Source organism: Dromaius novaehollandiae, chromosome 35, assembly GCF_036370855.1.
Source record: "Dromaius novaehollandiae isolate bDroNov1 chromosome 35, bDroNov1.hap1, whole genome shotgun sequence".
Taxonomy (NCBI): domain Eukaryota; kingdom Metazoa; phylum Chordata; class Aves; order Casuariiformes; family Dromaiidae; genus Dromaius; species Dromaius novaehollandiae.
In genome coordinates this window covers 594211-618193 of record NC_088134.1, presented here as the reverse complement: position 1 = coordinate 618193, position 23983 = coordinate 594211, and the positions used below count along the sequence as shown (strand labels likewise).

The 23983-nt window shown below is 73.8% G+C and overlaps 2 protein-coding genes across 11 annotated transcripts; both read left to right on the top strand.

Moving 5' to 3' along the window:
- The first annotated feature begins 3 nt into the window (after positions 1–3).
- On the top strand, positions 4–13060 carry MAP4K2 (mitogen-activated protein kinase kinase kinase kinase 2). Of its 5 annotated transcripts, none has more exons than XM_064503209.1 (32): positions 4–184; positions 338–395; positions 1040–1130; positions 1218–1282; positions 1879–1934; positions 2046–2093; positions 2464–2506; positions 2608–2680; positions 2794–2925; positions 3005–3067; positions 3439–3520; positions 3607–3714; positions 4770–4848; positions 4979–5037; positions 5252–5292; positions 5495–5533; positions 5649–5679; positions 5768–5906; positions 5980–6065; positions 6187–6228; positions 6322–6406; positions 6590–6669; positions 6791–6851; positions 8890–9004; positions 9604–9662; positions 10458–10561; positions 10638–10800; positions 10879–10947; positions 11040–11126; positions 11838–11908; positions 11989–12044; positions 12454–13060. In XM_064503209.1, the coding sequence occupies exons 1-32, from the start codon at positions 89–91 to the stop codon at positions 12539–12541; spliced, it is 2469 nt and encodes an 822-aa protein (XP_064359279.1). In that variant the 5' UTR covers positions 4–88; the 3' UTR covers positions 12542–13060. The 5 variants fall into 5 exon arrangements, with proteins under 5 accessions (XP_064359279.1, XP_064359278.1, XP_064359280.1 ...); XM_064503208.1 differs by having other exon boundaries at positions 5956–6065; XM_064503210.1 differs by lacking the exon at positions 6590–6669 and having other exon boundaries at positions 5956–6065; positions 9604–9658.
- Positions 13061–14223: 1163 nt separating this feature from the next.
- LOC135325290 (splicing factor 1-like) lies at positions 14224–23008 on the top strand. Of its 6 annotated transcripts, none has more exons than XM_064503215.1 (13): positions 14224–14893; positions 16467–16592; positions 17640–17715; positions 19512–19664; positions 19749–19838; positions 19921–20104; positions 20184–20299; positions 20386–20493; positions 20587–20758; positions 20873–21114; positions 21220–21274; positions 21448–21520; positions 22386–23008. In XM_064503215.1, the coding sequence occupies exons 1-13, from the start codon at positions 14257–14259 to the stop codon at positions 22709–22711; spliced, it is 2358 nt and encodes a 785-aa protein (XP_064359285.1). In that variant the 5' UTR covers positions 14224–14256; the 3' UTR covers positions 22712–23008. The 6 variants fall into 6 exon arrangements, with proteins under 6 accessions (XP_064359285.1, XP_064359284.1, XP_064359283.1 ...); XM_064503214.1 differs by having other exon boundaries at positions 21445–21520; XM_064503213.1 differs by having other exon boundaries at positions 21215–21274; positions 21347–21520.
- Positions 23009–23983: the final 975 nt, after the last annotated feature.

Genomic DNA, 23983 nt, shown 5'->3' with positions numbered 1-23983 from the left:
GGAGGGGCGTGGCCGGGCGGCCCGGCGGCGCGGGGCTTCCTGCCGGGGCTGCGGGTGCCGGGGGGCCGCGCGGGGCCCCGCCGCCGCCATGAGCCTCCTGCGGGACGTGTCGCTGCTCGACCCGCGGCTCCGCTACGAGCTGGTGCAGCGCGTCGGCGCCGGCACCTACGGGGACGTCTACAAGGTGCGGGGGGGCCGCGGACGGGGGGGGGCCCGGGGGTCCCGCCGGGGTGTTCGGGGGTGGGGGGAGCCCGGACGCCTGGGCCCCCCCCGGGGCGGGGGTTGGGGGGGCTCTGGATCTCGCCCCCCCCATCTGGGAGCGGCCGCTCTGTTGCAGGCCCGGGACACGGAGACGGGGGAGCTCGCTGCTGTCAAGATCATCAAACTGGACCCAGGTGCCCCCCCGGGACCCCCCCTTCCAGGAATCCCCCCCCGGAGGGACCCCCCCGTGACCCCCAAGGGATCCCCCCCCAAGATCCCCCCCGAGGGACCCCCAAGGGATTCTCCCCCCCCTCCAGGGACACCCCTAGGGGTTTCCCCCCCCCAGGACCCCTAGGGATCCCCCCCGGGACCCCCCTTAAGGATTCCCCCCCCCGGGATTCCCCCCCCCAGGACCCCTAGGGATCCCCCCCGGGACCCCCCCAGGATCCCCCCTAGTCCCTCTGGGGGGTCCCGGATGCCTGGGTCCCCTGAGGGAGGGGGTTGTGGCCTCCCCCGGATGCCTGGGCCCCCCCCAGACACCTGGGTCCCCTGAGGGAGGGGGTCGTGGGCCCCCCCTAGATGCCTGGGTCCCCTGAGGGAGGGGTTTGTGGCCCCCCCGGACACCTGGGCCCCCCGGGTCCCCTGAGGGAGGGGGTCATGGGCCCCCCCTGGACGCCCGGGTCCCCTGAGAGAGGGGATGGCGGCATCCCCGGACTCCTGGGCCCCTGGACGCCCGGGTCCCCTGAGGGAGGGGACTGCGGCCCACCCGGACGCCTGGGCCCCCCCCGGACGCCTGGGCCCCCGGACGCCGGGTCCCCGACGGCCGCTCGCCTGGCAGGGGACGACATCGGCTCCATCCAGCAGGAAGTGTCGACGCTGCGCGAGTGCCGCCACCCCAACGTGGTGGCCTATTTCGGGAGCTACCTCCGGTGAGGGGGGGCGGGGGGGCGGCGGGGGGGGCCCAGGAGTGCCCAGACCCCCCCGCTGATCCCCCCCCCCCTCCTCTGGTGCCGCAGGAACGACCGGCTCTGGATCTGCATGGAGTACTGCGGGGGGGGCTCCCTGCAGGAGATCTACCTCGGTGAGGGGGGGCCGGACGCCTGGGCCCCCGGGGGAGCAGGGTGGAGCGGGAGCCCCCGGACGCCTGGGCCCCTGGGGGGTGGCGGTGGCTGGAGCGGGGGGGTTTGGAGCCCCCGGACGCCTGGGCCCCTGGGGGGCGGCGGTGGCCGGAGCGGGGTGGTTTGGAGCCCCCGGACGCCTGGGCCCCTGGGGGGCGGCGGTGGCCGGAGCGGGGGGGTTTGGAGCCCCCGGACGCCTGGGCCCCTGGGGGGCGGCGGTGGCCGGAGCGGGGGGGTTTGGAGCCCCCGGACGCCTGGGCCCCTGGGGGGTGGCGGTGGCCGGAGCGGGGGGGTTTGGAGCCCCCGGACGCCTGGGCCCCTGGGGGGTGGCGGTGGCCGGAGCGGGGGTGCCAGCGCACCTGCGGGCCCAGGCGTCCGGGCGGCAGCGGCAGGATGTCGCAACGAGCCGCCGTCGCCGTTTGGCGTCTCGTCCCTCTCGTTTCCTGTTTGCGCTGGGAGCCGGTTCCTCCCGGGGGGGCGGAAGTGGGGGGCAGGGCTGGGGGGCACTGGGAGCACTGGGCCCCCCCCCCCCCCAGCCCCTCCCCGCCTCTGTCCCCAGCCGCCGGGCCCCTGGCCGAGACGCAGATCGCCTACGTGTGCCGGGAGACCCTGCAGGTGGGTGCGGCCCCCCGGACGCCTGGGCCCCTCGCTGCGGGGGGCTCCCGGACGCCTGGGCCCCCTGGGCGGGGGGGCTCCCAGCCCCGCTCACGCTCTCGCCTCCCCCAGGGGCTGCAGCACCTGCACGCCAAGGGCAAGATGCACCGGGACATCAAGGTGAGCCGGCCCCACGGCCCAGCCCCACAGCTCAGCCCCACGGCCCCCCCGCCCTACTGCTCAGCCCCACAGCCCCCCCTGCTCCTTGCCTCAGCCCCACGGCCCAGCCCCATGGCCCCCCTGCCCCACAGCTCAGCTCCATGGGCCTTCAGCCCCCATGGCTCAGCCCCACATCCTCCCCCGTCCCACATTCCAGCCACTCAGCCCCACAGCTCAGCCCCACGGCCCTGCCCTACAGCCCCCATGGCTCAGCCCTACATCCGCCCCACCCCACGGCCCAGTCGCGCAGCCCCTCAGCCCCACAGCCCAGCCCCACAGCCCAGCCCCACAGCCAGACCCTCTCCCGCTAACTCTCCCCTTTCCCTCGCAGGGAGCCAACATCCTCCTGACCCACAACGGGGACGTCAAACTGGGTGCGGCACCGCCGGCCGGACGCCTGGGCCCCCCGCGGGGGTCGCCGGACGCCTGGGCCCCCCCGGCCTCCCGCCCCCCAACCCCTCTCTCTGCCCCGCAGCGGACTTCGGGGTCTCGGCCGAGCTGACGGCGTCCGTGGCCAAGCGCAAGTCCTTCATCGGGACCCCGTACTGGTAACGCCGGGGCGGCCGGACGCCGGGGCCCCTGCGGGGGCGGGGGGGGGCACCGCTGCGGCGGCCGGACGCCTGGGCCCCACCGGCGGCGTCCCCCCCCTCCCCCCCCCCAGGATGGCCCCCGAGGTGGCGGCGGTGGACAAGAAGGGCGGCTACAACCAGCTCTGCGACGTCTGGGCCGTCGGCATCACCGCCATCGAGCTGGCCGAGCTGCAGCCCCCCCTCTTCGACCTGCACCCCATGAGGTGGGGGCCCCCCCCGGCGCCGCCTGCCCCCCAACCTGCCCCCCAACCTGCCCCCTAACCTCCCCCCGCCTCCCCCCAGGGCCCTGATGCTCATGTCCAAGAGCAGCTTCCAGCCCCCCAAGCTGAAGGACAAAAACCTCTGGTGAGCGGGGGCTGTTTGGGGTGAAAGGGGGCGTTTTGGGGTGCGAGGCGATGTCTGGGGTGCAGTGGGGTAACTTGGGGTGTGGGGGGTGTTGGGGTGCTGTGGGGTAACTTGGGGTGCGGGGGGTGTTGGGGTGCTATGGGGCAACTTGGGGTGCTATGGGGCAACTTGGGGTGCTGGGGATTTTGGGGTACAGGGGGTTTTGGGGTGCAAAGAGTTATTTGAGGTGCAAAAGGGGCAATTTGGGGGTGCAATGAAGGCTATTTTGGACGCAAAGCAAGCGGGATAGGCGTCATTTTGGGGTGCCGGGGGCCTTTTGGGGTGCAGGGCGGGCCTTTGGGGCACCCCCATGCAGTGACCCCCCCCCCCAGGTCCCCCATTTTCCACCAGTTCCTCAAGCTGGCGCTGACCAAGAGCCCCAAGAAACGCCCCACGGCGGAGAAGCTGCTGCAGGTGAGGGGGGGTTTGGGGGGGTTGGGGGGCGCCGGGGGGGTTTGGGGACCCCCCCGACCGTGTGCGTCCCCCCCCCGTTTGCCCAGCACCCCTTCACGGCCCAGCCGCTGCCTCGCCGACTCGGCCTCCAGCTGCTGGATCAGGCCCACAGCGCCAGCGCGGCCCCCCCGGACCTGGACGACGGGGACCTCGAGGTGCCCCCTGCGCCGTGGGGCTGGGGGGGGGGCGGGGGGGCAGGGAGCAGGGTTTGGGGTCCCTGGGAGCAGGGTTTGGGGGTGTTTAGAGGGGTTGGAGGTCCCGGGGCGGGGGTTGGGGGTCTCTTTGGGGGATTTGGGGTCCCTGGGAGCAGGGTTTGGGGGTCCCTGGGAGGATTTGGGGTCCCTGGGGGGCTTGGGGGTCCCTGGGGGGGTCTGGGGTCCCTGGGAGCAGGATTTTGGGGTCTCTTTGGGTGGCTTGGGGGTCCCTGGGAGCAGGGTTTGGGGGTCCCTGGGGGGGATTTGGGGTTGCTGAGGGGGTCTGGGGTCTCTATGAGGGTTCTGGGGTCCTTGGGAGCAGGATTTGAGGTCTCTTTGGGGGATTTGGGGTCTTTTGGGGGGGGTCTGGGGTCCCTGAGAGCAGGGTGTGGGGGTCCTTGGGGGGGTCTGGGGTCTCTAGAGGGGTTTGGGGGTCCCTGGGGGGGGTTGGGGTGCCTGGGAGCAGGGTTTGGGGGTCTCTTTGGGGGGTTTGGGGGTCCCTGGGGGGGTTTCAGGGTCCCTGGGGGGGTTTGGGGTCTCTATGGGGGTTCTGGGGTCCCTGGGAGCAGGGTTTGGGGGTTCCGGGGGGGGGTTGGGGTCCTTGGGAGCAGGATTTGAGATCTCTTTGGGGGATTTGGGGTCTTTTGGGGGGGTCTGGGGTCCCTGAGAGCAGGGTGTGGGGGTCCCTGGGGGGATTTGGGGTCCCTGGGGGGGTCTGGGGTCTCTATAGGGGTTTGGGGGTGCCTGGGGGGTGTTAGGGTCCCTGGGAGCAGGGTGTGGGGGTCCCTGGGGGGATTTGGGGTCCCTGGGGGGGGTCTGGGGTCTCTATAGGGGTTTGGGGGTGCCTGGGGGGTGTTGGGGTCCCTGGGAGCAGGGTTTGGGGGTCCCTGGGGGGATCTGGGGTCCCTTTGGGGTCCCGGGGGGGTTGGGGCACCCGGGGGAGGTCTGGGGGGGCTCTGGGGCCGGTTTGGGGGGGTCCCGGGGCCCCGCTGACCCCCCCCCCCCTTCGCCCGCAGGACGACGACGTCTTCCCGGACAGGATCCGGTCGCGGGAGGGGCCCGGCGCGGCCGAGAGGACCCTCTCCGAGATCCAGTGTGAGCGGGGGCCCGAGACCCCCCCCGGCCCGGACGCCTGGGCCCCCCGGGGACCTGACCCCCCCGGCCCGGACGCCTGGGCCCCGGGGGCAGCTCAGGGCCCCCCCGAGCCGCTCTGTTTCCCTCCCAGTCAATCAGGTGAAGTTTGGGCCCCCCCGGCGGAAGGAGACGGAGCCGTGCTGCGACCCGGTGAGCGGCCGTGGGGCGGCCGTGGGGCGGCTGTGGGGCGCTGGCGGGAGGTGTGGGGCGGCCGTGGGACTGCGGGGACCGTGGGGTGGCTAAGGGAGGTGTGGGGCAGCCGTGGGACCACAGGGACCATAGGGCAAGCGTGGCAGCCGTGGGGCAGCCGTGGGGCAGCCGTGGGGCGCCCCACACTCACCGCGATGCTCCTGCTCTCCGGCAGGGCGAAGATGACGACGACTGGACAGTGCTGGGGGAGGAAGAGTGAGTGCCGGGGGGACACGGGGGGGCCCCGGATGCCTGGGTCCCTGAGGGGGGCATGGGGGGGGGCCCCGGACGCCTGGGTCCCTGGGGGGGCATGGGGGGGGGTCCCGGACGCCTGGGTCCCTGGGGGGGTCCCCGGGGGGGCCCCGGACGCCTGGGCTCGGGGGGTGCCTGAGCCCCGTCTCCTCCCTCCCCTGCGCAGGAGTTTGCTGCAGTCGGTGGAAGAAGCCCTGGAGGAGCGGTGAGACCCCCCCGGGGGCCCCCCCGGACGCCTGGGCCCCTGGAGCTGGGGGGGGCGGTTGCCAGGGCCCCCCCCCCGGACGCCTGGGCCCCTGACCCCGCTGTCTCCCCCGCAGGAGCCTGACGATCCGCCCGGCAGCCAGGCAGGTGGGTGCCCCCCCCCCCAGGACCCCCCCCGGGGGTGCTGCCCCCCCCAAAACCGTGGCTCACCCCTTTCTGCCCCCCCCCCCCGCAGGCCCCCGCCGCCCCCCCGGCCCCCGCCGCCCCCCCGGACTCGCTCTGGGACTTCGGGGACTGGGAGCTGGACCCCCCCGGGGGGGGCCCGGACCCCCCCGGCGGCAGCCCGGAGCCCCCCGACTCAGCCAGCCCCCCAGGTAGGCACCGGGATGGGGGTCCCGGGGGGGTCCAGGCCCCCCCCCTCAGCCCCTCAGCCTCTGTCCCCCCCAGGCAGCCCCCCGGGGGGGTCCCCGCGGCCCCCCAGCTCGCCGCTGCCCCTCGCCTGGGCCACGGCCAAGAGGAAGGAGGAGCCCGAGGTGGGTGTCAGCGTCCCCCCCCCGCCCCGGCCGGACGCCTGGGCCCCCCCCAGCCGGACGCCGGGGCCCCCGTTCCCCCCCCCACGCCGGGGGGGGGGCTCACGGCCGCCCTCTCTTGCAGAGATCCCGCTGCCACGGGCTGCCCCCCACCCCCAAGGTCCACGTGAGTATTGGGGGGGGCCGGGGGGGGGGGGCTTTGGGGCGGGGGGGGCCGTGGCCTGTCCTGACCGTCCCTCTGTCCCGTGCCCCCCCCCAGATGGGCGCCTGCTTCTCCAAGGTGTTTAACGGGTGTCCGCTGAAGATCAACTCCGCCGTCACCTGGGTCCACCCCGAGACGCGAGGTACGGGGGGGCCGGGGGGGCGCGGGGGGGCCCAGGCGTCCGGGGCAGGCTGAACCCCCCCTAAGCCCGCTCCTGGGGGGGCCCAGGCGTCCGGGGCAGGCTGAACCCCCCCCAGCCTGCTCCTGGGGGGGCCCCGGTGTCCGGGCCCCCCTGACCCCCCCGACCCCCCCCGTGTCCCCGCAGACCAGTACCTGGTGGTGGGGGCGGAGGAGGGGATTTACACGCTCAACCTGCACGAGCTGCACGAGGACACGCTGGAGAAGGTGGGGCTGCCGGGGGGCTGCCGTGGGGCTGGGGGGTGCTGTGGGGCTGGGGGTGCCGTGGGGCTGGGGGAGCTGTGGGGCAGCCCCGCCGGGCGCTGACCCCCCCCGTCCCGCCCCCCAGCTCGTGCCCCACCGCTGCGCCTGGCTCTACTGCATCAACAACGTGCTGCTGGCGCTGGCAGGTGGGGCTGGGGGCTATGGGGAGCTATGGGGCTGCGGGGCTGCGGCGTGGGGGCCAGGGGCTGTGGGGCAGCGGCGTGGGGGGCTGGGGGCTATGGGGAGCTATGGGGCTGCGGGGCTGCGGCATGGGGGCCAGGGGCTGTGGGGCAGCGGCGTGGGGGGCCGGGGGCTATGGGGAGCTATGGGGCTGCGGGGCTGCGGCATGGGGGCCAGGGGCTGTGGGGCAGCGGCGTGGGGGGCTGGGGGCTATGGGGAGCTATGGGGCTGTGGGGCTGCGGCATGGGGGCCAGGGGCTGTGGGGCAGCGGCGTGGGGGGCCGGGGGCTATGGGGAGCTATGGGGCTGCGGGGCTGCGGCATGGGGGCCAGGGGCTGTGGGGCAGCGGCGTGGGGGGCTGGGGGCTATGGGGAGCTATGGGGCTGCGGGGCTGCGGCATGGGGGCCAGGGGCTGTGGGGCAGCGGCGTGGGGGGCCGGGGGCTATGGGGAGCTATGGGGCTGCGGGGCTGCGGCATGGGGGCCAGGGGCTGTGGGGCAGCGGCGTGGGGGGCCGGGGGCTATGGGGAGCTATGGGGCTGTGGGGCTGCGGCGTGGGGGCCAGGGGCTGTGGGGCAGCGGCGTGGGGGGCCGGGGGCTATGGGGAGCTATGGGGCTGTGGGGCTGCGGCATGGGGGCCAGGGGCTGTGGGGCAGCGGCGTGGGGGGCCGGGGGCTATGGGGAGCTATGGGGCAGGGGGGCCGCAGCATGGGGGTCAGGGGCTGTGGGGCTGCGGTGTGGGGGGCGGGGGGCTATGGGGCTGCAATATGGGGGGCTGGGAGGCTATGGGGCAGGGCAGCTGCAGTGTGGGGGGCCGGGGGGCTGGGGGGCTACGGCATCGGGTCTGGGGGGCTATGGGGCTGCAGTGTGGGGGGCTATGGGGCTGGGGGCTGCAGCATGGGGCCCTGGGGCGCTATGGGTCCCCAGGGTGCTATGGAGCCATGGGGTGCTGTGGGGCCTGGCATGCGGCCATGGGGTGCTGTGGGGCTGGGGGCTCTGGTGTGGGGCTGAGGGGCACTGTGGGGCCCAGCGTGGGGCGCTATGGGGCGGCAGGGTGCTGTGGGGCTGGGGGCCTGGTGTGGGGCCGTGGGGCGCTGTGGGGCTGGGGGCTCTGGTGCGGGGTTATGGGGCGCTGCTGTGGGGCCCGGTGTGGGGCGCTGTGAGGCCATGGGGTGCTGTGGGGCCTGGTGTGGGGCGCTGTGGGTCTGGTGCAGAGTTGTGGGGCGCTGTGGGTCTGCCGTGGGGCACTGTGGGGTGCTGTGGGCCTGGTGCAGAGTTGTGGGGCGCTGTGGGTCTGGTGCGGGGCGCTGTGGGTCTGTCGGGGGGTGCTGTGGGTCGGTCGTGGGGTGCGGTGTGGGGCACTGTGGGTCTGCCGTGGGGCACTGTGGGGTGCTGTGGGGCGTGGCATGGGGTGCTGTGGGTCTGGTGCAGAGTTGTGGGGCGCTGTGGGTCGGTCGGGGGGTGCGGTGTGGGGCACTGTGGGTCTGCCGTGGGGCGCTGTGGGGTGCTGTGGGGCGTGGCATGGGGTGCTGTGGGTCTGGTGCAGAGTTGTGGGGCGCTGTGGGTCGGTCGGGGGGTGCGGTGTGGGGCACTGTGGGTCTGCCGTGGGGCACTGTGGGGTGCTGTGGGGCGTGGCATGGGGTGCTGTGGGTCTGGTGCAGAGTTGTGGGGCGCTGTGGGTCGCTCGGGGGGTGCGGTGTGGGGCACTGTGGGTCTGCCGTGGGGCGCTGTGGGGTGCTGTGGGGCGTGGCATGGGGTGCTGTGGGTCTGGTGCAGAGTTGTGGGGCGCTGTGGGTCTGGTGCGGGGCGCTGTGGGTCGGTTGGGGGGTGCTGTGGGTCGGTCGTGGGGTGCGGTGTGGGGCACTGTGGGTCTGCCGTGGGGCGCTGTGGGGCGCTGTGGGTCTGGTGCAGAGTTGTGGGGCGCTGTGGGTCTGCCGTGGGGCGCTGTGGGGCGCTGTGGGGCGCTGTGGGTCGGGGGGGGTCCGTGACCCCCCCGTGCCCCCCCAGGGAAGGCGCCGCAGCTGGTGTCGCACGACCTGCCGGGCCTCTTCGAGCGGCGGCGGCAGCACCGGGCGCCCCTGGCCCTGGCGGCCACCCGCCTCTCCGCCCGCCTCGGGCCCCGGTAACGGCCCCCCCGGGATGTCCCCCCCCCCAGGGACCCCCCCGGGACGTCCCCCCCCCCCCAGGGACCCCCCCCGGGATGTCCCCCCCCCCCCCCCCAGCACCGGGCGCCCCTGGCCCTGGCGGCCACCCGCCTCTCCGCCCGCCTCGGGCCCCGGTAACGGCCCCCCCGGGACCCCCCCGGGACGTCCCCCCCCCCCAGGGACCCCCCCCGGGATGTCCCCCCCCCCCCCAGGGACCCCCCCGGGACGGCACCCCCCCCCCCCCCCAGCACCGGGCGCCCCTGGCCCTGGCGGCCACCCGCCTCTCCGCCCGCCTCGGGCCCCGGTAACGGCCCCCCCAGGGACCCCCCCGGGACGTCCCCCCCCCCAGGGACCCCCCCGGGACGTCCCCCCCCCCCAGGGACCCCCCCAGGACGGCGTCCCCCTCCCCCAGCACCGGGCACCCCTGGCCCTGGCGGCCACCCGCCTCTCCGCCCGCCTCGGCCCCTGGGACCCCCCCCGTAACCCCCCTCCCCTGGGAGCCCCCCCCCCGGATGGACCCCCCCCCCCGGGAATGGCCCCCGCAGCGGGGGGGGACTCACCCTCTCCCCCCCCCCAGGAGATTCGCCGTCTCCTCCAAGGTCCCCGACACCAAGGGCTGCCTGGGCTGCCGCGTGGGTGAGGCGGGAACGGGGGGGGGCCACGGGAACGGGGGGGGGCCACGGGAACGGGGGGGGGCCACGGGAATGGGATGGGGATGGGGGGGGCATGGGAATGTGGGGGGGCTGCGGGAACAGGGAGGGAGTCGTGGGCAGGGGGTGCGGATGGGGGGGTCAGCGGGAAGGGGGGGGCTGCAGGAATGGGGTGCGGATGGGGGGGCCCACAGGAACAGGGGGGGGTCCTGTGGGAGTGGGGTGTAGATATGGGGGGGCTCCTATGGGAATGGGGGGTCCCGGGGTCAGGGGTGCAGGTGGGGGGGTCCTGTGGGAGTGGGGTGTGGGTATGGGGGGGTCCCGTGGGAATGGGGTGCAGGTACGGGGGGGCTCCCGTGGGAATGGGGGGGTCCCGGGGTCAGGGGTGCAGGTATGGGGGGTCCCAGGTTTGGGGGGGGCAGGAACAGGGGAACCCCCCCGGTCTGGGACTGGATAAGGGGGGGGGGTCCCCAATCTGGGACAGCAGAGCGGGGTCCCGGATTGGGGGTATAGACATGGGGGGGGTCCCAGGTTGGGGGGGGCTCTTACGGGGCTCCCCCCAGTCTGGGGCCACAGATGGGGGGGGGCACGGATATGGGGGGGGGCACGGATATGGGGGGGGGGCAGGAACAGGCGGTTCTTCTTGGTTTGGGACCATGGATAAGGGGGGGGGGTCCCCAATCTGGGACCGCAGAGCGGGGTCCCGGGTTGGGGGTACAGACATGGGGGGGGGTCACCCCCGCTCCCCCCCCCCCCAAATCCCCCTGTGCCCCCCCCGCAGTGAGGAACCCGCACTCGGGCCAGACCTTCCTGTGCGCGGCGGTGCCGGCCGGGCTGCTGCTGCTGCAGTGGTGCCCGCCGCTGCGGCGCTTCGGGCTGCTCAAGGTGCCGGGGGGGGGGCCGGGGGGGGGGGCCCGGGGGGGGCCGGGGGGGCGCTCTGACCCCGTGCCCCCCCCCCCAGCACGTGGCCGTGGCCCTGCCGGCCCCCCTGGGGCTCTTCGAGCTGCTGGTGACGCCGGCGGAGGAGCACCCGCGGGTGTGCGTGGGGGTGGCCGACGCCGGCCCCCGCCTCCGCTTCCGCCTGCTCGCCCCCGACGCGGGGCCGCCGGGCTGCGGCCCCCCAGGTACGGGGGGGGGGGGCGTCCTGGGGGGGGGCTGTGAGCCCCCCGCCCCAAAATAACCCCCCCCCCCCCCGCTTGCAGGCGCCCCGGGCCGCGCGGCCACCCACGTCAACCAGGTGGACCGCGACACGGTGCTGGTCTGCTTCGAGCGTGAGTGGGGTTTGGGGGGGTCCGGGGGGGGGGTTTGGGGGTGGGGGGGGGTTTTGGGGGGTGCTCCGGGGTGTGACCCCCCCCCCTCGCAGGCTGCGTGCGCATGGTGGACCTCCGCGGGGACCCCCAGCCCGCCCTGGCGCCCGAGCTCACCTTCGACTTCCCCGTGGAGACCCTCGGTGAGTGGGGGGGGCCCGGGGGGGGCCTGGCCCCACTGGGGGGGTCACGGCTCCGTCTCGGGGGTCCCGGCCCGGGTGGGGGGGGTCTCGGGCCCATTGGGGGGAGCCTGGCCCCATTGCATGGGGGTCCCAGCCCCATGGGGGGGTCACGGCTCCGTCTCGGGGGTCCCAGCCCGGGTGGGGGGGGTCTCGGGCCCATTGGGGGGAGCCTGGCCCCATTGCATGGGGGTCCCAGCCCCATGGGGGGGGTCCCGGCCCCACGGGGGGGTCACGGCTCCGTCTCGGGGGTCCCGGCCCGGGTGGGGGGGGGTCTCGGGCCCATTGGGGGGAGCCTGGCCCCATTGCATGGGGGTCCCAGCCCCATGGGGGGGGGTCCCGGACCCATGGGGGGGTCACGGCTCCGTCTCGGGGGTCCCAGCCCGGGTGGGGGGGGTCTCGGGCCCATTGGGGGGAGCCTGGCCCCATTGCATGGGGGTCCTGGCCCCATGGGGGGGTCCCAGCCCCATGGGGGTGCCCTGGCCCCATGGCGGGGGGGGCCGTTCCCATTGCGAGGGGGTCCTGGTCCCATTTGGGGGAGTCCTGGTCCCATTGGGGGGGTCCCAGCTGTACTGGGGGGGGGTCCTGCCCCATGGGGGGGTCCCAGTTCCACCGGGGGGGTCCCGGCCCCCTTGCGGGGGGGTTTGGGGGGGCTCACCCCCCCCCCCGGCGCAGTGTGCCTTCAGGACAGCGTGCTGGCCTTCTGGAAGCACGGCATGCAGGGCCGCAGCCTGGAGGGCAACGAGGTGAGGGGGGGGCACGCGGGGGGGGCACGTGGGGGGGGGCACGTGGGGGGTCTCCTCCTCACCCCCCCCCTCGCCCGCAGGTGACGCAAGAGGTGACGGATAAATCCCGGGTGTTTCGGGTCCTGGGTGCCAACAGGTGAGGAATGGGGGGGGTCCTGGGCTGGGGGGGGGGATGGCTTGAGGGGGGGTCCTGGGCCGGGGGCAGGCTCGAGGGGGGGCTTTTGGCAGGGGACAGGCTCAACGGGGGGGTCATGAACCAGGGGCAGGCTCGGGGGGGGTCTTGGGCCAGGATACAGGCTCGGGGGGGGTCTTGGGCCAGGATACGGGCTTGAGGGGGGGTCCTGAGCCAGGACACAAGCTCGAGGGGGGGCCCTGAAAAAGGGGATGGGCTTGAGGGGGGGTCCTGGGACAAGGGACGGGCTTGGGGGGCGTCCTGGGCTGGGGGGCAGGTTTGAGGGGGGGGTCCTTGACCCCGGGATGGGCTCGAGGGGGGACTCCCTCGGCTGGGGGGGTCCATGCCCACCCCCTGCGTCCCCCCCCCGCAGGGACATCGTCCTGGAGAGCCGCCCCACGGACAACCCCGAGGCCCACAGCAACCTCTACATCCTCACGGGCCACGAGAGCAGCTACTAGGGCGGCCCCCCCCCGCGGGGGGGTGCGAGCTGCCGCGGCCTGACGTCTTCCTGAGACCCCCCCCGGGTGACGGGGACACCCCCCCTGGGTGACGGGGACACCCCCACGTGTCCCTCCCCCGGGGGGTCCGAGCGGCCGTGGCGTGACGTCTTCCTGAGACCCCCCCGGGGAGGATGGGGACCCCCCGGGGGCGATGGGGACACTCCTGTGTCCCCCCCCCCCCCCCCGGGGGTGTCACCCCCCGGGTTTGGCAATAAGTGACTGTTCCCCAGCCGGGGCCTGCCTGTGCCTGCTGCCCCCCCATGTGTGCCCCCCCCCATGTGTGTGTCCCCCCCCCCCATGTGTGTCCCCCCCCCCCAGACCTTTCCCTGCCCGCGGGGATGCGGGACGGGGTCGCCCCAGCCCCCCCCATGTCCCCCCCCCCCCCCCCCACGTCGTGGATTTGTCCTATTTTTTTACACTGGATCCTGCTGCGAGAAGAAACGGGAGATATTTAAGAATAAAGAGAAAAGGTGGAAAGTTGTGGGGGGCCGTGGGGGGGGCTGGGGGGGGGGTCATGGGGCCGGGGGGGGTCTGTGGGGCCATGGGGGGCTGGGGGGGGTCATGGGGCCGGGGGGGGCTGTGGGGCCGGGCTTTGGAGGCAGGACGGGGATTGGGGGGGATTTGGGGTCAGGGTTTGGGATCAGGGTGAGGATTTGGGGGGGGATTTGGGATTGGGGTGAGGATTTGGGGTCAGGATTCGGGATCAGGGTCGGGAATTGGGGTCACAGTGACGATTTGGGGTGGGATTTGGGATGAGAGTCGGGATTTTGGGGTTGGGATTTGGGGTCGGGATTCGGGATCAGGGTCGGGATTTTGGGGTCAGGATTCGGGATTTGGGATCACGGTGACCATTTGGGGTCAGGGTTTGGGGCTCGGGGTGAGGATTCAGGGCTCTTCCCCCCCCCCCAGTACAGCCCAGTTTGCCCAGTGCCCCCCCCCGGGTGAGAGGGGGCTGCAGGGGACAAAGGGCCTTGGGGGGGGGGGAGAGAAAATGGCCGCGCTCCCATGATGCTGGGGGGGGGGGGCGGTTGGTAGGACTCCCATGATGCTTTGCGGCGGTTTCTTTGGCGGGCCGTTGCCCGCGGCACGAGGCCGCCCCCCCCTCGCCGCTCTCCGCCAATCAGCGCGCGCCTTGCCTGCGGGACGGCGCAGCCCGCCAATCGGGCGGAGGCGGCGGCGCTGACGTCACGCCCAACCGCCCCCGCCTGGCACGGGGTCTTCCAACGTCCCGTCCAGAGCGTCTCGGGCGCGTGGCGCTCGGGGCGGGGCGGGCCGCAGCCAATGGCGCCGCGGCTCGCCCACGCCCACGCCCGCCCTCCGTCGCTCCGCCCAATCCCCGCTCGCCCCCTCCCCCGCCGCGGCCGCCCAGCGCGCGGCGCGCCCAATCCCCGCCCCCTTCCCCGCTTCCCCGCCCTCCCTGCCAACCCGGCACCGCCTCCCTTTTGAGCGACGTCCCCTCCAGCCTATGAGCGCCGGCGCCGCCCCCGGGCCAATCGCAGCCCCGCCGCCCGCCCCCCCGCCAATCAGCCGCGGCGCCGCGCGGACGGACAGCGCGGCCGGCCAACGGCGGCGCGCGGCGGCCTTGATCGACGCGCGGGACGGCCAATGGGCGCCGGGCGTGCGCCGCGGCGGCTTGGAAGGTTCGCGAACGCCGGCGGCTGAGGGGAGGCTCTATGGCGACCGGGGCGAACGCCACGCCGCTGGGCAAGCTCCACCCGCCCCCGCCGCCGGGGAAGCCGGGTTACCCCCTGCCGCCGCCTCCCCCGGGCCCTCCCGGCCTCGTGCTCCCCGGGCCGCCACCGCCGCCGCCTCCCGGAGCCGGCCAGGCCCAGGCCGCGCTGCTGGGCCCCATGGCGGCCGCCGCCTACCCCTTCGCCGCGCTGCCGCCGCCGCCGCCGCCCCCCCCGCCGCCGCCGCCGCCGCCGCAGCCCCAACCGCCGCCGCAGCAGCCGCAGCCGCCGCCGCCCCCGCCGCCGCCGCCCCCCCCGCAGCAGCAGGCGGCCGCGCAGCAGCAGCAGCAGCCGCCCTCGGCGGCCGCCCAGCCGCAGCCGGCGCAGGGCGCCGCGCCCTACGGGCAGTACCGCTACCCGTCGTCGTCGCCGCCGCCGGGGCACGAGCAGCCGCAGGCCCCGCAGCCCTCGGCCGCGCCGCCCCCGCAGCAGCAGCAGCCGCCGTCGCAGCAGCCGCCGGCGGCGGCCCCGCCGCAGCAGCCGCCGCAGCGCCCGGAGGAGAGCGGCCCGGCGGGCGGCGGCGGGCAGAATGAGCCGGCGGCGCGGCCCGCCGGGGGGCACAAGCCGTCCCGGAGGTCAGGTACGTACCGGGGGGGGCGAGGAACAAAGAGGAGTCGGGGGGGGGGGTGAAGACGGGCCCGGGGGGGCGAGGAGCGAAGAGGGCTCCGGGGGATATTGGCAGGGCGAGGCCAAAGAGGCGGCTAGGGAGGCTGTGGGGAGCCCGGGGGGGGGGACATGGGGGTCAGGAGTAAGGAGGGGATCTGGGGGGGAGTCCGAGGGGGGGTACATGGAGATCAGGAGCCAGGAGGAGGATTGGGGGGGTTCAGGAGCAAGTAGGGGATTTGGGGGCCTGTCCAGGGGGGGTACATGGGGGTCAGGAGATAGGAGGAGGATTGAGGGGGGGTCAGGAGCAAGCAGGGGATCTGGGGGGAGGTGTCCGGGGGGGTACATGGGGGTTAAGAGCGAGAGGAGAATCGGGAGGGGTGTCTAGGGCGGGGGTACGTAGGGGTCAGGAGCTAGGAGGAGAATTGGGGGCCTGTCCAGGGGGGGTACATGGGGGTCAGGAGCCAGGAGGGGATCCGGGGGGGTGTCCGGGGGGGGTACATGGGGGTCAGGAGCTAGGAGGGGATCGGGGGGCCTGTTTAGGGGGGGTTACATGAGGGTCAGGAGCCAGGAGAGGAATTGGGGGCCTGTCCAGGGGGGGTACATGGGGGTCGGGGGGGAGTACATGGGGGTCAGGAGCCAGGAGGGGATCGGAGGGGGGGTGTCCGGGGGGGTCAGGAGCAAGCAGGGCTCCTGGGGCGCTCGGCGAGGGGAAGGGAGAAGAGGTTTGAGGAGCCCAGGCAGGGCCCGGGGGGATCTCGAGGCCTCCAGGGCGCGGGGGGGTCCGGGGGGGCCCCAGGGGAGAGGCGCCGGGGCGAGGGCTGTAGCCGAGAGGCGTCTGGGGCAGGTGGCGGTGGCAGGGAGCAGCCCTGGGGGGGCCGGGGGGGCCTTTCGGCAGCCCCGGCCGGGCCTGGGGGCTCTCGGGGCGCCCGAGCCGCCGCTGCGGGCAGAGCCGGTTCCGCGGCCGGTGCGTTTCGGAGCGGCTTCTCCGGGGCCGGGGCCGGAGCGGGGGCCGAGCGGGACACGGGAGCGCAGGGGAGCGCAGCGGGACACGTGTCGCGGACACGTGCGGGTCGGGGGCTGCTCCCCCCCCTCCCCGGCCTCCGCGCCGCGAGCGCGGCCCGGGCGCGCACCCAAAATGGAGGCGCGGGAGGAGACGGGGCGGAAGGAGCCGTTGCCGTGGGCCCCGCTCGCCCCCCCGGGATCTCCCCGCTGAAACCGTCCACCGGGGCCCGCGGGGAGCCGCAGCTCGAGCCCAGGCGCTGCCGCCATCGCCCCCGCGCCCGACATGGAGCCGCGGGCGGCGGCGGCCATGTTGCGTTGCTGGGCCGGCGTCGCCTTGACGCCCGTCCCGCTGCCCCGGCGGCCTTTGAAACGCTTCGCCGCCTCTCCCGGGGGGGCAAAGTCCAGCTTCTCCCCCCTCCGTGTCCTTTCGGGCCGCTCCTAACCGCCGCGCGCGGGAGGCCGCCATGTCGCGGTCCCGGGACGGGGGGGGCTCCCCGGGGGCTGGCGGGAGGCCGCGGAGCCTGAGCGGAGCCGCTCGCCCGCAGACTTCCCCAAGAAGCGGAAGAGGAGCCGCTGGAACCAGGACTCGCTGGACCAGAAGACGGTGATCCCGGGCATGCCGACGGTGATCCCGCCCGGGCTGACGCGCGAGCAGGAGCGCGCCTACATAGGTAACTCCACGTTCCGCCGCTGCCGCCCGCGCGCGGCCCTTCTCCGCAGGTCCGGGGCCGCCCGGCGCTCTCAGGTCCTTCAACGCCGTTGCTTTAAAACGTCGCTGTTACAATCGCACGCGCGCTGGTCGCAGGGTCGAGCCGCTCTTGCTCCCGCGAGGAAAACGCAGCCGCCGGCTTCCGTTGGGGCGAGGCCGCGGCGGGGGGCAGCCGGGGCCCGCGGTGCCGCCGGCCGCTCCGGGAGGACGCAGCGCGCCGCCGGCCGTCTCCGCACCGAGCTCTTAACCCACTTTGCCTCCAGCCGCCGGCGCCGACCCGTCCCGGCGGCCTCGCGCTCCCCTTTGCGCGGCGCCTGGGAGTTTGGGGGGCGCTTGGCGCTCGGCCCCGGGGCCCCTTGCGGCCCCCCCGGAGCCCCCGCGCTCCTGCCCTTCTCGGGCAGCCGTTAAGCGCCCGGACCGCCCCCCCGCCGGGGGGAGCAGGGGAGGCAGGAGCGAGCGGCGCGGGGCCCTTCCCGGCGGCTCCGTCCCCCTGCGGAAGCGGAAGCGGCAACAAGGCGCCCGCCTTCCCGGCGCGGCCCGGGGAGCCGCCGGGGGGGCAGGTTCGGGGATCGGGGCGCCCCGAATTCTCAGCGCGCGCAAAGGGAAGGAGCGGGGCGACGCCGGCGCTCGAGCCGGCCGCGGGCGGAAGCGGCGCCGGCCGGGCCGGCGATGCGCGGCCGCCTCTGCGGCGCGCCGGGCTTTAACCGCGGCCCGGCCCGGCCCCCGCGCGCCCGCCTGCGCCGGCCTCGGGGGTCTGAGGGCGCCCGGGGCAGCGGCGAGGCCCGAGCCCGAGCCCGAGCCCGGCGGCAGCGCTAACCCCTCCGACAGCCGCCGCTTCCGAGTTGCCGAAGCTCCTCGAAGACGCCGGTAGCCGTAGCGGGGCCGGGGGGCCGTGCGAGGGTCCTCGCCCGGCGCCCTTCCTCGTGCTTTGACGTGCAGAGTTGAGATGTTTTGTGGTAACCTTGTCTTTTTTCCATCCTTTTTTCTTTCCTAACCTGGTTTCTTCCAGTGCAACTGCAGATAGAAGACCTGACTCGCAAACTGCGCACGGGAGACCTGGGCATCCCCCCTAACCCTGAGGACAGGTTGGGAAACAGTTTTAACCAGCTGACAGTAACTTTTACCTTTTCTCGATACGTTTTTCTGATGGCATCGTAACGTGTCAGGTCAATGCAGGCCGGCAGGTGCTCGCTGGGACGGCCGGGGGGGCGGGGGGGCGGGGAGGGGGCGGGGGTCAGCGGGGAGCCCGGCCCCGCTACGCGCCCCGCAAATTGTCTTCATTTTTGCTTTTATCGCTGAGTTTGGGCGGCCTGGGAGCGACCAGCCGACGTGCGGGGCTCCCGGCGCCTGAGCAGCTTTGGGGCTTTTTAAATTCTTTTTTAAATTTTTTATTCTTTTTTTTGAATCCAAATGAGTTTTTTCCAACCCGTTTCTCCGCCGGCAGCCGCCGCGCAGCTCGGGCCCTCGGGGGACGAGGGGGCCTGGCGGGAGGCGCCTGCAGCCGCAACTCGGCCCTTTTTCTTTCTTTTTCCTCCAAAAAGCGGAGGCGTTCCCCGATTTCGCAGCGGGGTTTTGGGGCCGCGGCCCGGTGCACCGCAGTTAACGCGGCCGCCGCAAAGCCGCCTTTCGGCCCTTTCCGTAGATGCGGGTCGACCCTCTTCCCCGTGCTTCCGCTTCGGGGGGATTTGGGGGGTTTTTGGCGGCGGGGCGGGGGCAGAGGGGCGCTTCCCCGCCCCGCGGAGCAGCCCGGCCGGGGCAGCCGCCGTCCGGGCGCTCCGCTCTCGAGGCGGCCGCTCGGCAGCCCCCCGCCGTCGCAGCGAGCAGCCTGGCCGCGCCGGGCCCGCGTGGGCGGCCGGCACCGGGGGCGCAGCCCCTTGGGGGGGGGCGGGGGGGGGGCACACGGCACGGCGCGGCGCGGCCGGGCGTCCGCAGGAGTCTAACTGTGATTGCTCCTCCGCAGCGCCGCCGAGCCCAGCGCGCCGCACGCTCTGCCTTACGGCGCGTCCCAGCCTCGGGCGCTCCCGCACCGCCTGCCGTAGCCGCGGGGGGAGCGGGGCGGGGGCGGCCGTGGCCGCGGCCGCGGGGGGGTCGCTGTCTCCGCCCGGGCCGCCTTGCCGAGGCACAGGCGCGACCCAGGCGCGACCGGCTCTGCTCAAACCTGACCTTTTATTCCATGTGCTGACGGTTCCCTTTAGGCCGAGAAGACAGTGGGATCGGATCAGCCGATTTTAATCCTCGTTCTAACCGGCTAGAAAGTTTCTTTTAACCTAAACCGAGGGCGTAGGTTTCCGATTACTTCGGGGATGTATTTTTTGATAACCGTGATCCACATAATCTCTTCCCTTCTTGCAGCTAATCCTAAATTTTCATCCAACATGTTTTTGAAAAGGTCCATAACCTAATCCAAGTCGTAGGAGTGTGACTTTTTTTTGCCTTACCGCAAACACAGCTGTGGTAAACCCGACTGACTCTTCCCTTTTAGCTTGGCGACACTCGCTCCTAAAGTAGGCAGAGCCAAGGCATCCGCTTCCCGGGCGTCTAGACCCCAGGAGAACCCAGGGCTCGGGCAGGGGCGCGCGGCGCAGGCCCGCGCCGGCCTCTCGCCCTCGGGCGCAGGAGCAGGTTGAGAGCCGGCCCCGAAGCTGCGGCGCGAGGAAGGAGGAGCCGGGCCGGGGGCCGCGGCCGTCTCCCTGCGGCGGGGCGGCGCCGGCAGCGTTAGGGGCCCCCGCGCCCCCGCGGCCGCCCCGCAGGGAGACGGGCCCCCGGCGAGCGGCGCGCCTCGGCCCCGGGGAGCAGGCGGAGCGGCGGGCGGGCGGGCGGCGGCGAGGGCGGCCGTGCCGGCGGGCGGCGGCCGCGGCGGTGACGCCCCTGTCGCCCGCAGGTCGCCTTCCCCCGAGCCCATCTACAACAGCGAGGGGAAGCGGCTCAACACCCGCGAGTTCCGCACCCGCAAGAAGCTGGAGGAGGAGCGGCACAACCTCATCACCGAGATGGTGGCGCTCAACCCCGACTTCAAGCCGCCGGCGGACTACAAGTGAGGGCCGGGGGCGCGCGGGGGGGCTCCCGGGACCCCCGGCTCCGCCGCGGGCGCCCACCGCCGGCTCCTCTCGCCCCCCAGGCCCCCGGCGACCCGGGTGAGCGACAAGGTGATGATCCCGCAGGACGAGTACCCCGAGATTAACTTCGTGGGGCTGCTGATCGGGCCCAGGTGAGCCGGCGGGGCGCGCGGGGGGCTCCCGGCTTGGCGGCGGGCGCGGGGCTGGGCGCGGTAACGAGCCGCGGCGCCGCAGGGGCAACACGCTGAAGAACATCGAGAAGGAGTGCAACGCCAAGATCATGATCCGCGGCAAGGGCTCCGTCAAGGAGGGCAAGGTGGGCCGCAAGGACGGGCAGATGCTGCCCGGCGAGGACGAGCCCCTGCACGCCCTCGTCACCGCCAACACCATGGAGAACGTCAAGAAGGCGGTGGAGCAGGTAACGGGGCGCGGGGGGGCGGCGGGGGGGGGGCGGCGGGGACACGGGGCCGCTCAGCCCCCGCCGCCCCCCCCCGCAGATCCGCAACATCCTCAAACAAGGCATCGAGACGCCGGAGGACCAGAACGACCTGCGCAAGATGCAGCTGCGGGAGCTGGCGCGCCTCAACGGCACGCTGCGGGAGGACGACAACCGGTGAGCCCCCCCCCGCCCCCCCGCCGCGGGACCCCCCCCGCCGCGGCCCCCCCGGCCCCCCCTCACCGCCTCCCCCCGCCCCGCAGCATCCTGCGGCCGTGGCAGAGCACCGAGACCCGCAGCATCACCAACACCACCGTCTGCACCAAGTGCGGCGGCGCCGGCCACATCGCCTCCGACTGCAAGTTCGCCAGGTAAACCCCCCCCCCCCCGCCCGGTGCCGCCCCCCCCCCGGGACGCCGGGGCCCCCCCCGGCGCGTCCCCACGGCCCCCCCGTGCCCCCCCAGGCCCGGGGACCCGCAGTCGGCGCAGGACAAGGCGCGCATGGACAAGGAGTACCTGTCGCTGATGGCGGAGCTGGGCGAGGCGCCCGTCTCCCTGAGCACGGCCGCCCACAACAACAGCCCGCTCTCCTCCCGCTCCAACGCCTCGGCGCAGGGCAGCAGCCAGCCGCCCCCGGTGAGCCCCCCCACCCCCGTGGGCCCCCCCTGCGCTGGGGGGGCCGCCTCCCTCCCCCGGGACCCCCCCGGGGCGCAGCCAGGCGCCTAACAACCCCCCCCCCCCCCCCAACAGAGCCGCCCGCCCTGGATGAACTCCAGCCCCTCGGAGAACCGGCCCTACCACGGCATGCACGGCGGGCCGGGGGGGCCCGGGGGGGGCCGCACAGCTTCCCCCACCCGCTGCCCGGCATGGGGGGCACGGCGGGCACCCCATGCAGCACAACCCCAACGGCCCCCCGCCCTGGATGCAGCCCCACCACCCGCCCATGGGCCAGGGCCCCCACCCGCCGGGCCACCCGGGCCCTCACCACATGGGTAAGTACGTTCCTGGGTGCGGGGGGGCGGGGGGGGGCTGCGGCGCGGCGGGGGCCCCCCCGCGCCCCCCCCTAAGGCCACGGTCTCTCATTCCCTCAAGATCAGTACCTGGGAAATTCGCCTGTGGGCTCTGGGGTCTATCGCCTGCATCAAGGAAAAGGTGAGCGGCCCCCCCGGCGCCCCCCCGCCGGCGCCCCCCCGCCCCCCCTCACCCCCCCCGTCCCCCCCCCAGGTATGATGCCGCCGCCGATGGGTATGATGCCCCCGCCGCCCCCTCCGCCCAGTGGTCAGCCCCCCCCACCCCCCTCTGGTCCTCTCCCCCCATGGCAGCAGCAGCAGCAGCCGCCTCCGCCGCCGCCTCCCAGCAGCAGTTTGGCCTCCACTACTCCCTTGCCATGGCAGCAAAGTGAGTAAGAGCCGCGGGGGGGGGGGGGCGGGGGGGCCCCGGTTCCGCCTCGTCCCGGCCTCTGCGGTCGCTCTGTAGCCCCCCCCCCCCCCATTGCCCCTCGGCCTCGGAGCCTGGGCTTTGTTCAGTGTTATTTCTTCTTCTTCTTCTTCTTCCATCCCCTTTTGCCGCTTTACAGCCCCCCCTTTTCATTCCTTGCCCCTCGGGCTCAGAGGCCGGGGAGTATTGTTATTATTAATTATTATTATTATTATTATTCCATCCTTTTTCACCACTTTATAGCCCCCCCTTTTCATTCCTTGCCCCTTGGGGTGGGAGGCTGGGGCTTATTATTTCTTCTTCCATCCTCTTTTGCTGCTTTGTAGCCCCCCCTTTTCATTCCTTGCCCCTCGGGCTTAGAGGCTGGGGATTATTATTATTAATTATTGTTATTATTCCATCCTTTTTCGCCACTTTATAGCCCCCCCTTTTCATTCCTTGCCCCTTGGGGTGGGAGGCTGGGCTTTATTATTGTTTATCATTATTCCATCCTCTTTTGCCGCTTTATAGCCCCCCCTTTGTCGCCCCTCAGGCTGGGAGGCTGGGCTCTATTTCTTATTATTTACTATTATTTGTTGTTATTATTATTATTCCCTCCCCTTTCGTCACTTTATAGCCCCCCCCTTTTCGTTCGTTGCCCCTTGGGGGGTGGGAGGCTGGGGCTTGTTATTGTTGTTATTATTATTACTCTTTCTCCTAGCCCCGGGGGGGGGGGGGTGTCGGGAAGCAGCCCACGGGCCCCCTCTGCAGCCCCTTAACATGAGAGACCCCCCCCCCCGTGCCGCGGCCCCCCCCCCCCAGCTGACCCCCCCTTGTCTCGGCGCAGATACGACGACCACCACGAGCGCTGGCACCGGCTCCATCCCGCCGTGGCAGCAGCCGGCGGCGGGGGCGGCTTCTTCGGGGGCCCCCCCGATGCCCGGCAGCCCCTCGCTGGTGCCTTTGCCGCCCGGGGTGCAGCCCCCGCTGCCCCCCGGGGCCCCCCCGCCGCCCCCGCCGCCCCCTGGCTCCGGGGGCATGATGTACGCGCCGCCCCCCCCGCCGCCCCCCATGGACCCTTCTAACTTCGTCACCATGATGGGCATGGGGGTGCCGGCCCTGCCGCCCTTCGGCATGCCGCCCGCGCCCCCCCCGCCGCCCCCCCAGAACTGACGGGGGGGCCCCGCTCCCCCCCACCCCCCGAACCGCCTTTTGTTACTGCCCTTCCCCGCGGAGGGGGGGAGCGCCCCGGCGGGGGGGGCACGCAGATGGGGCGGCCCCGCTCCCCCCCCCCCCCCACCGCGGCTCCTTCCTCCTCCTCCTCCTCCCCCCCCACCCTCGGGCTGCTCCGGGCCGCGCGCAGCCCCCCCGCGCCCCCCCCGCGCCCCCCCGCTTTCTTTTGTGTATGAGTAAAGCCGCCCTGCGCGCGGGGAGGCCCCGCCAATAAAGGCAGCTGGTTTTTACCCGGGATATTTCTGCCCTCCCTGTTGCCGAGGCGCCTTGGCCCCCCCTCGCCCCCCCCCCCCAAACGGGCTATTTTGGGTGCTGCTCGGAGCCGGGGGGGGGCCTTTCCCTGCCCCCCCCCCCTTCCTGGCCCGGCTCCCGGCGGATCAGGTGTCGGGTTGTTTTCCTGCAGGAAACCCGAGCCGGGGGGGGGGCGGGGGGGGGGTGCTGTGGGGGGGGGACAACATGGCGTGGTGCCCCCCCCCCCCGTGTCCCCTGCGGTTGTCACTCACGGCCCCCCCGGCCCCGAAATGCCACGACCTTCAGGGCCACCCGGGTGGCACTGCGGCACCCTGGGCCTTGTAGTCGGGGGTGTCCCCTGCCCCCCCCCGGACCCCCCCCCAGCCTTGGCCCCGCTGCGCCACGGGGGGGCGATGGGGGGGGGAGGGAGGGAGGGAGGGATGGAGAGAGGATGGAGGGAGGGAGGGAAGGAGGAATGGGGAGAGGATGGATGGAGGGACGGGAAGGGGGGATGGAGGGATGGAGGATGGATGGATGGATGGAGAGATGACCGGGGGCCCAGAGGGATGAGGGGAGGGAGGAAGGGGGGATGGATGGATGGAGGGAAGGAGGAATGGGGAGAGGATGGATGGAGGGATGGGAAGGGGGGATGGATGGATGGAGAGATGACCGGGGGCCCAGAGGGATGAGGGGAGGGAGGGAGGGAGGAAGGGGTGTGTGAGTGGCCGGAGAGATGGAGGGGGTGAAGGAGTTGATGGAGAAGTGGATGAAAGAGCAGAGGGAGAGGGAGAGATGAACGGGGTGGATGGAGGGGCGGGTTTGAGGGGCAGAGGGAGGAGGGGAGGGAGGGAGGAGGGGAGGGAGGGATGGAGTGGAGGGAGGGATGGATGGGGCAGATGGATGAGTGGAGAGGGGGGTGGAGGAGGGATGGGCTCGAGGGAGGGAGGGATGAAGGGGGGGAGGGAGGGAGGGAGGGAGTCG

What these genes read in the sequence shown, in the direction of transcription:
- LOC135325290 (XM_064503213.1), top strand. Translation starts at nt 14,257, where the DNA reads ATGGCGACCGGGGCGAACGCCACGCCGCTGGGCAAGCTCCACCCGCCC. An exon ending in GCAGCAGCCAGCCGCCCCCG is followed by an intron (nt 20,759 to 20,872) that starts GTGAGCCCCCCC and finishes CCCCCCCAACAG; the next exon opens with AGCCGCCCGCCCTGGATGAA. An exon ending in CCCGGGCCCTCACCACATGG is followed by an intron (nt 21,115 to 21,214) that starts GTAAGTACGTTC and finishes CATTCCCTCAAG; the next exon opens with ATCAGTACCTGGGAAATTCG.
- MAP4K2 (XM_064503208.1), top strand. Translation starts at nt 89, where the DNA reads ATGAGCCTCCTGCGGGACGTGTCGCTGCTCGACCCGCGGCTCCGCTAC. An exon ending in TTCGACCTGCACCCCATGAG is followed by an intron (nt 2,926 to 3,004) that starts GTGGGGGCCCCC and finishes GCCTCCCCCCAG; the next exon opens with GGCCCTGATGCTCATGTCCA. An exon ending in GACCCTCTCCGAGATCCAGT is followed by an intron (nt 4,849 to 4,978) that starts GTGAGCGGGGGC and finishes TTTCCCTCCCAG; the next exon opens with TCAATCAGGTGAAGTTTGGG.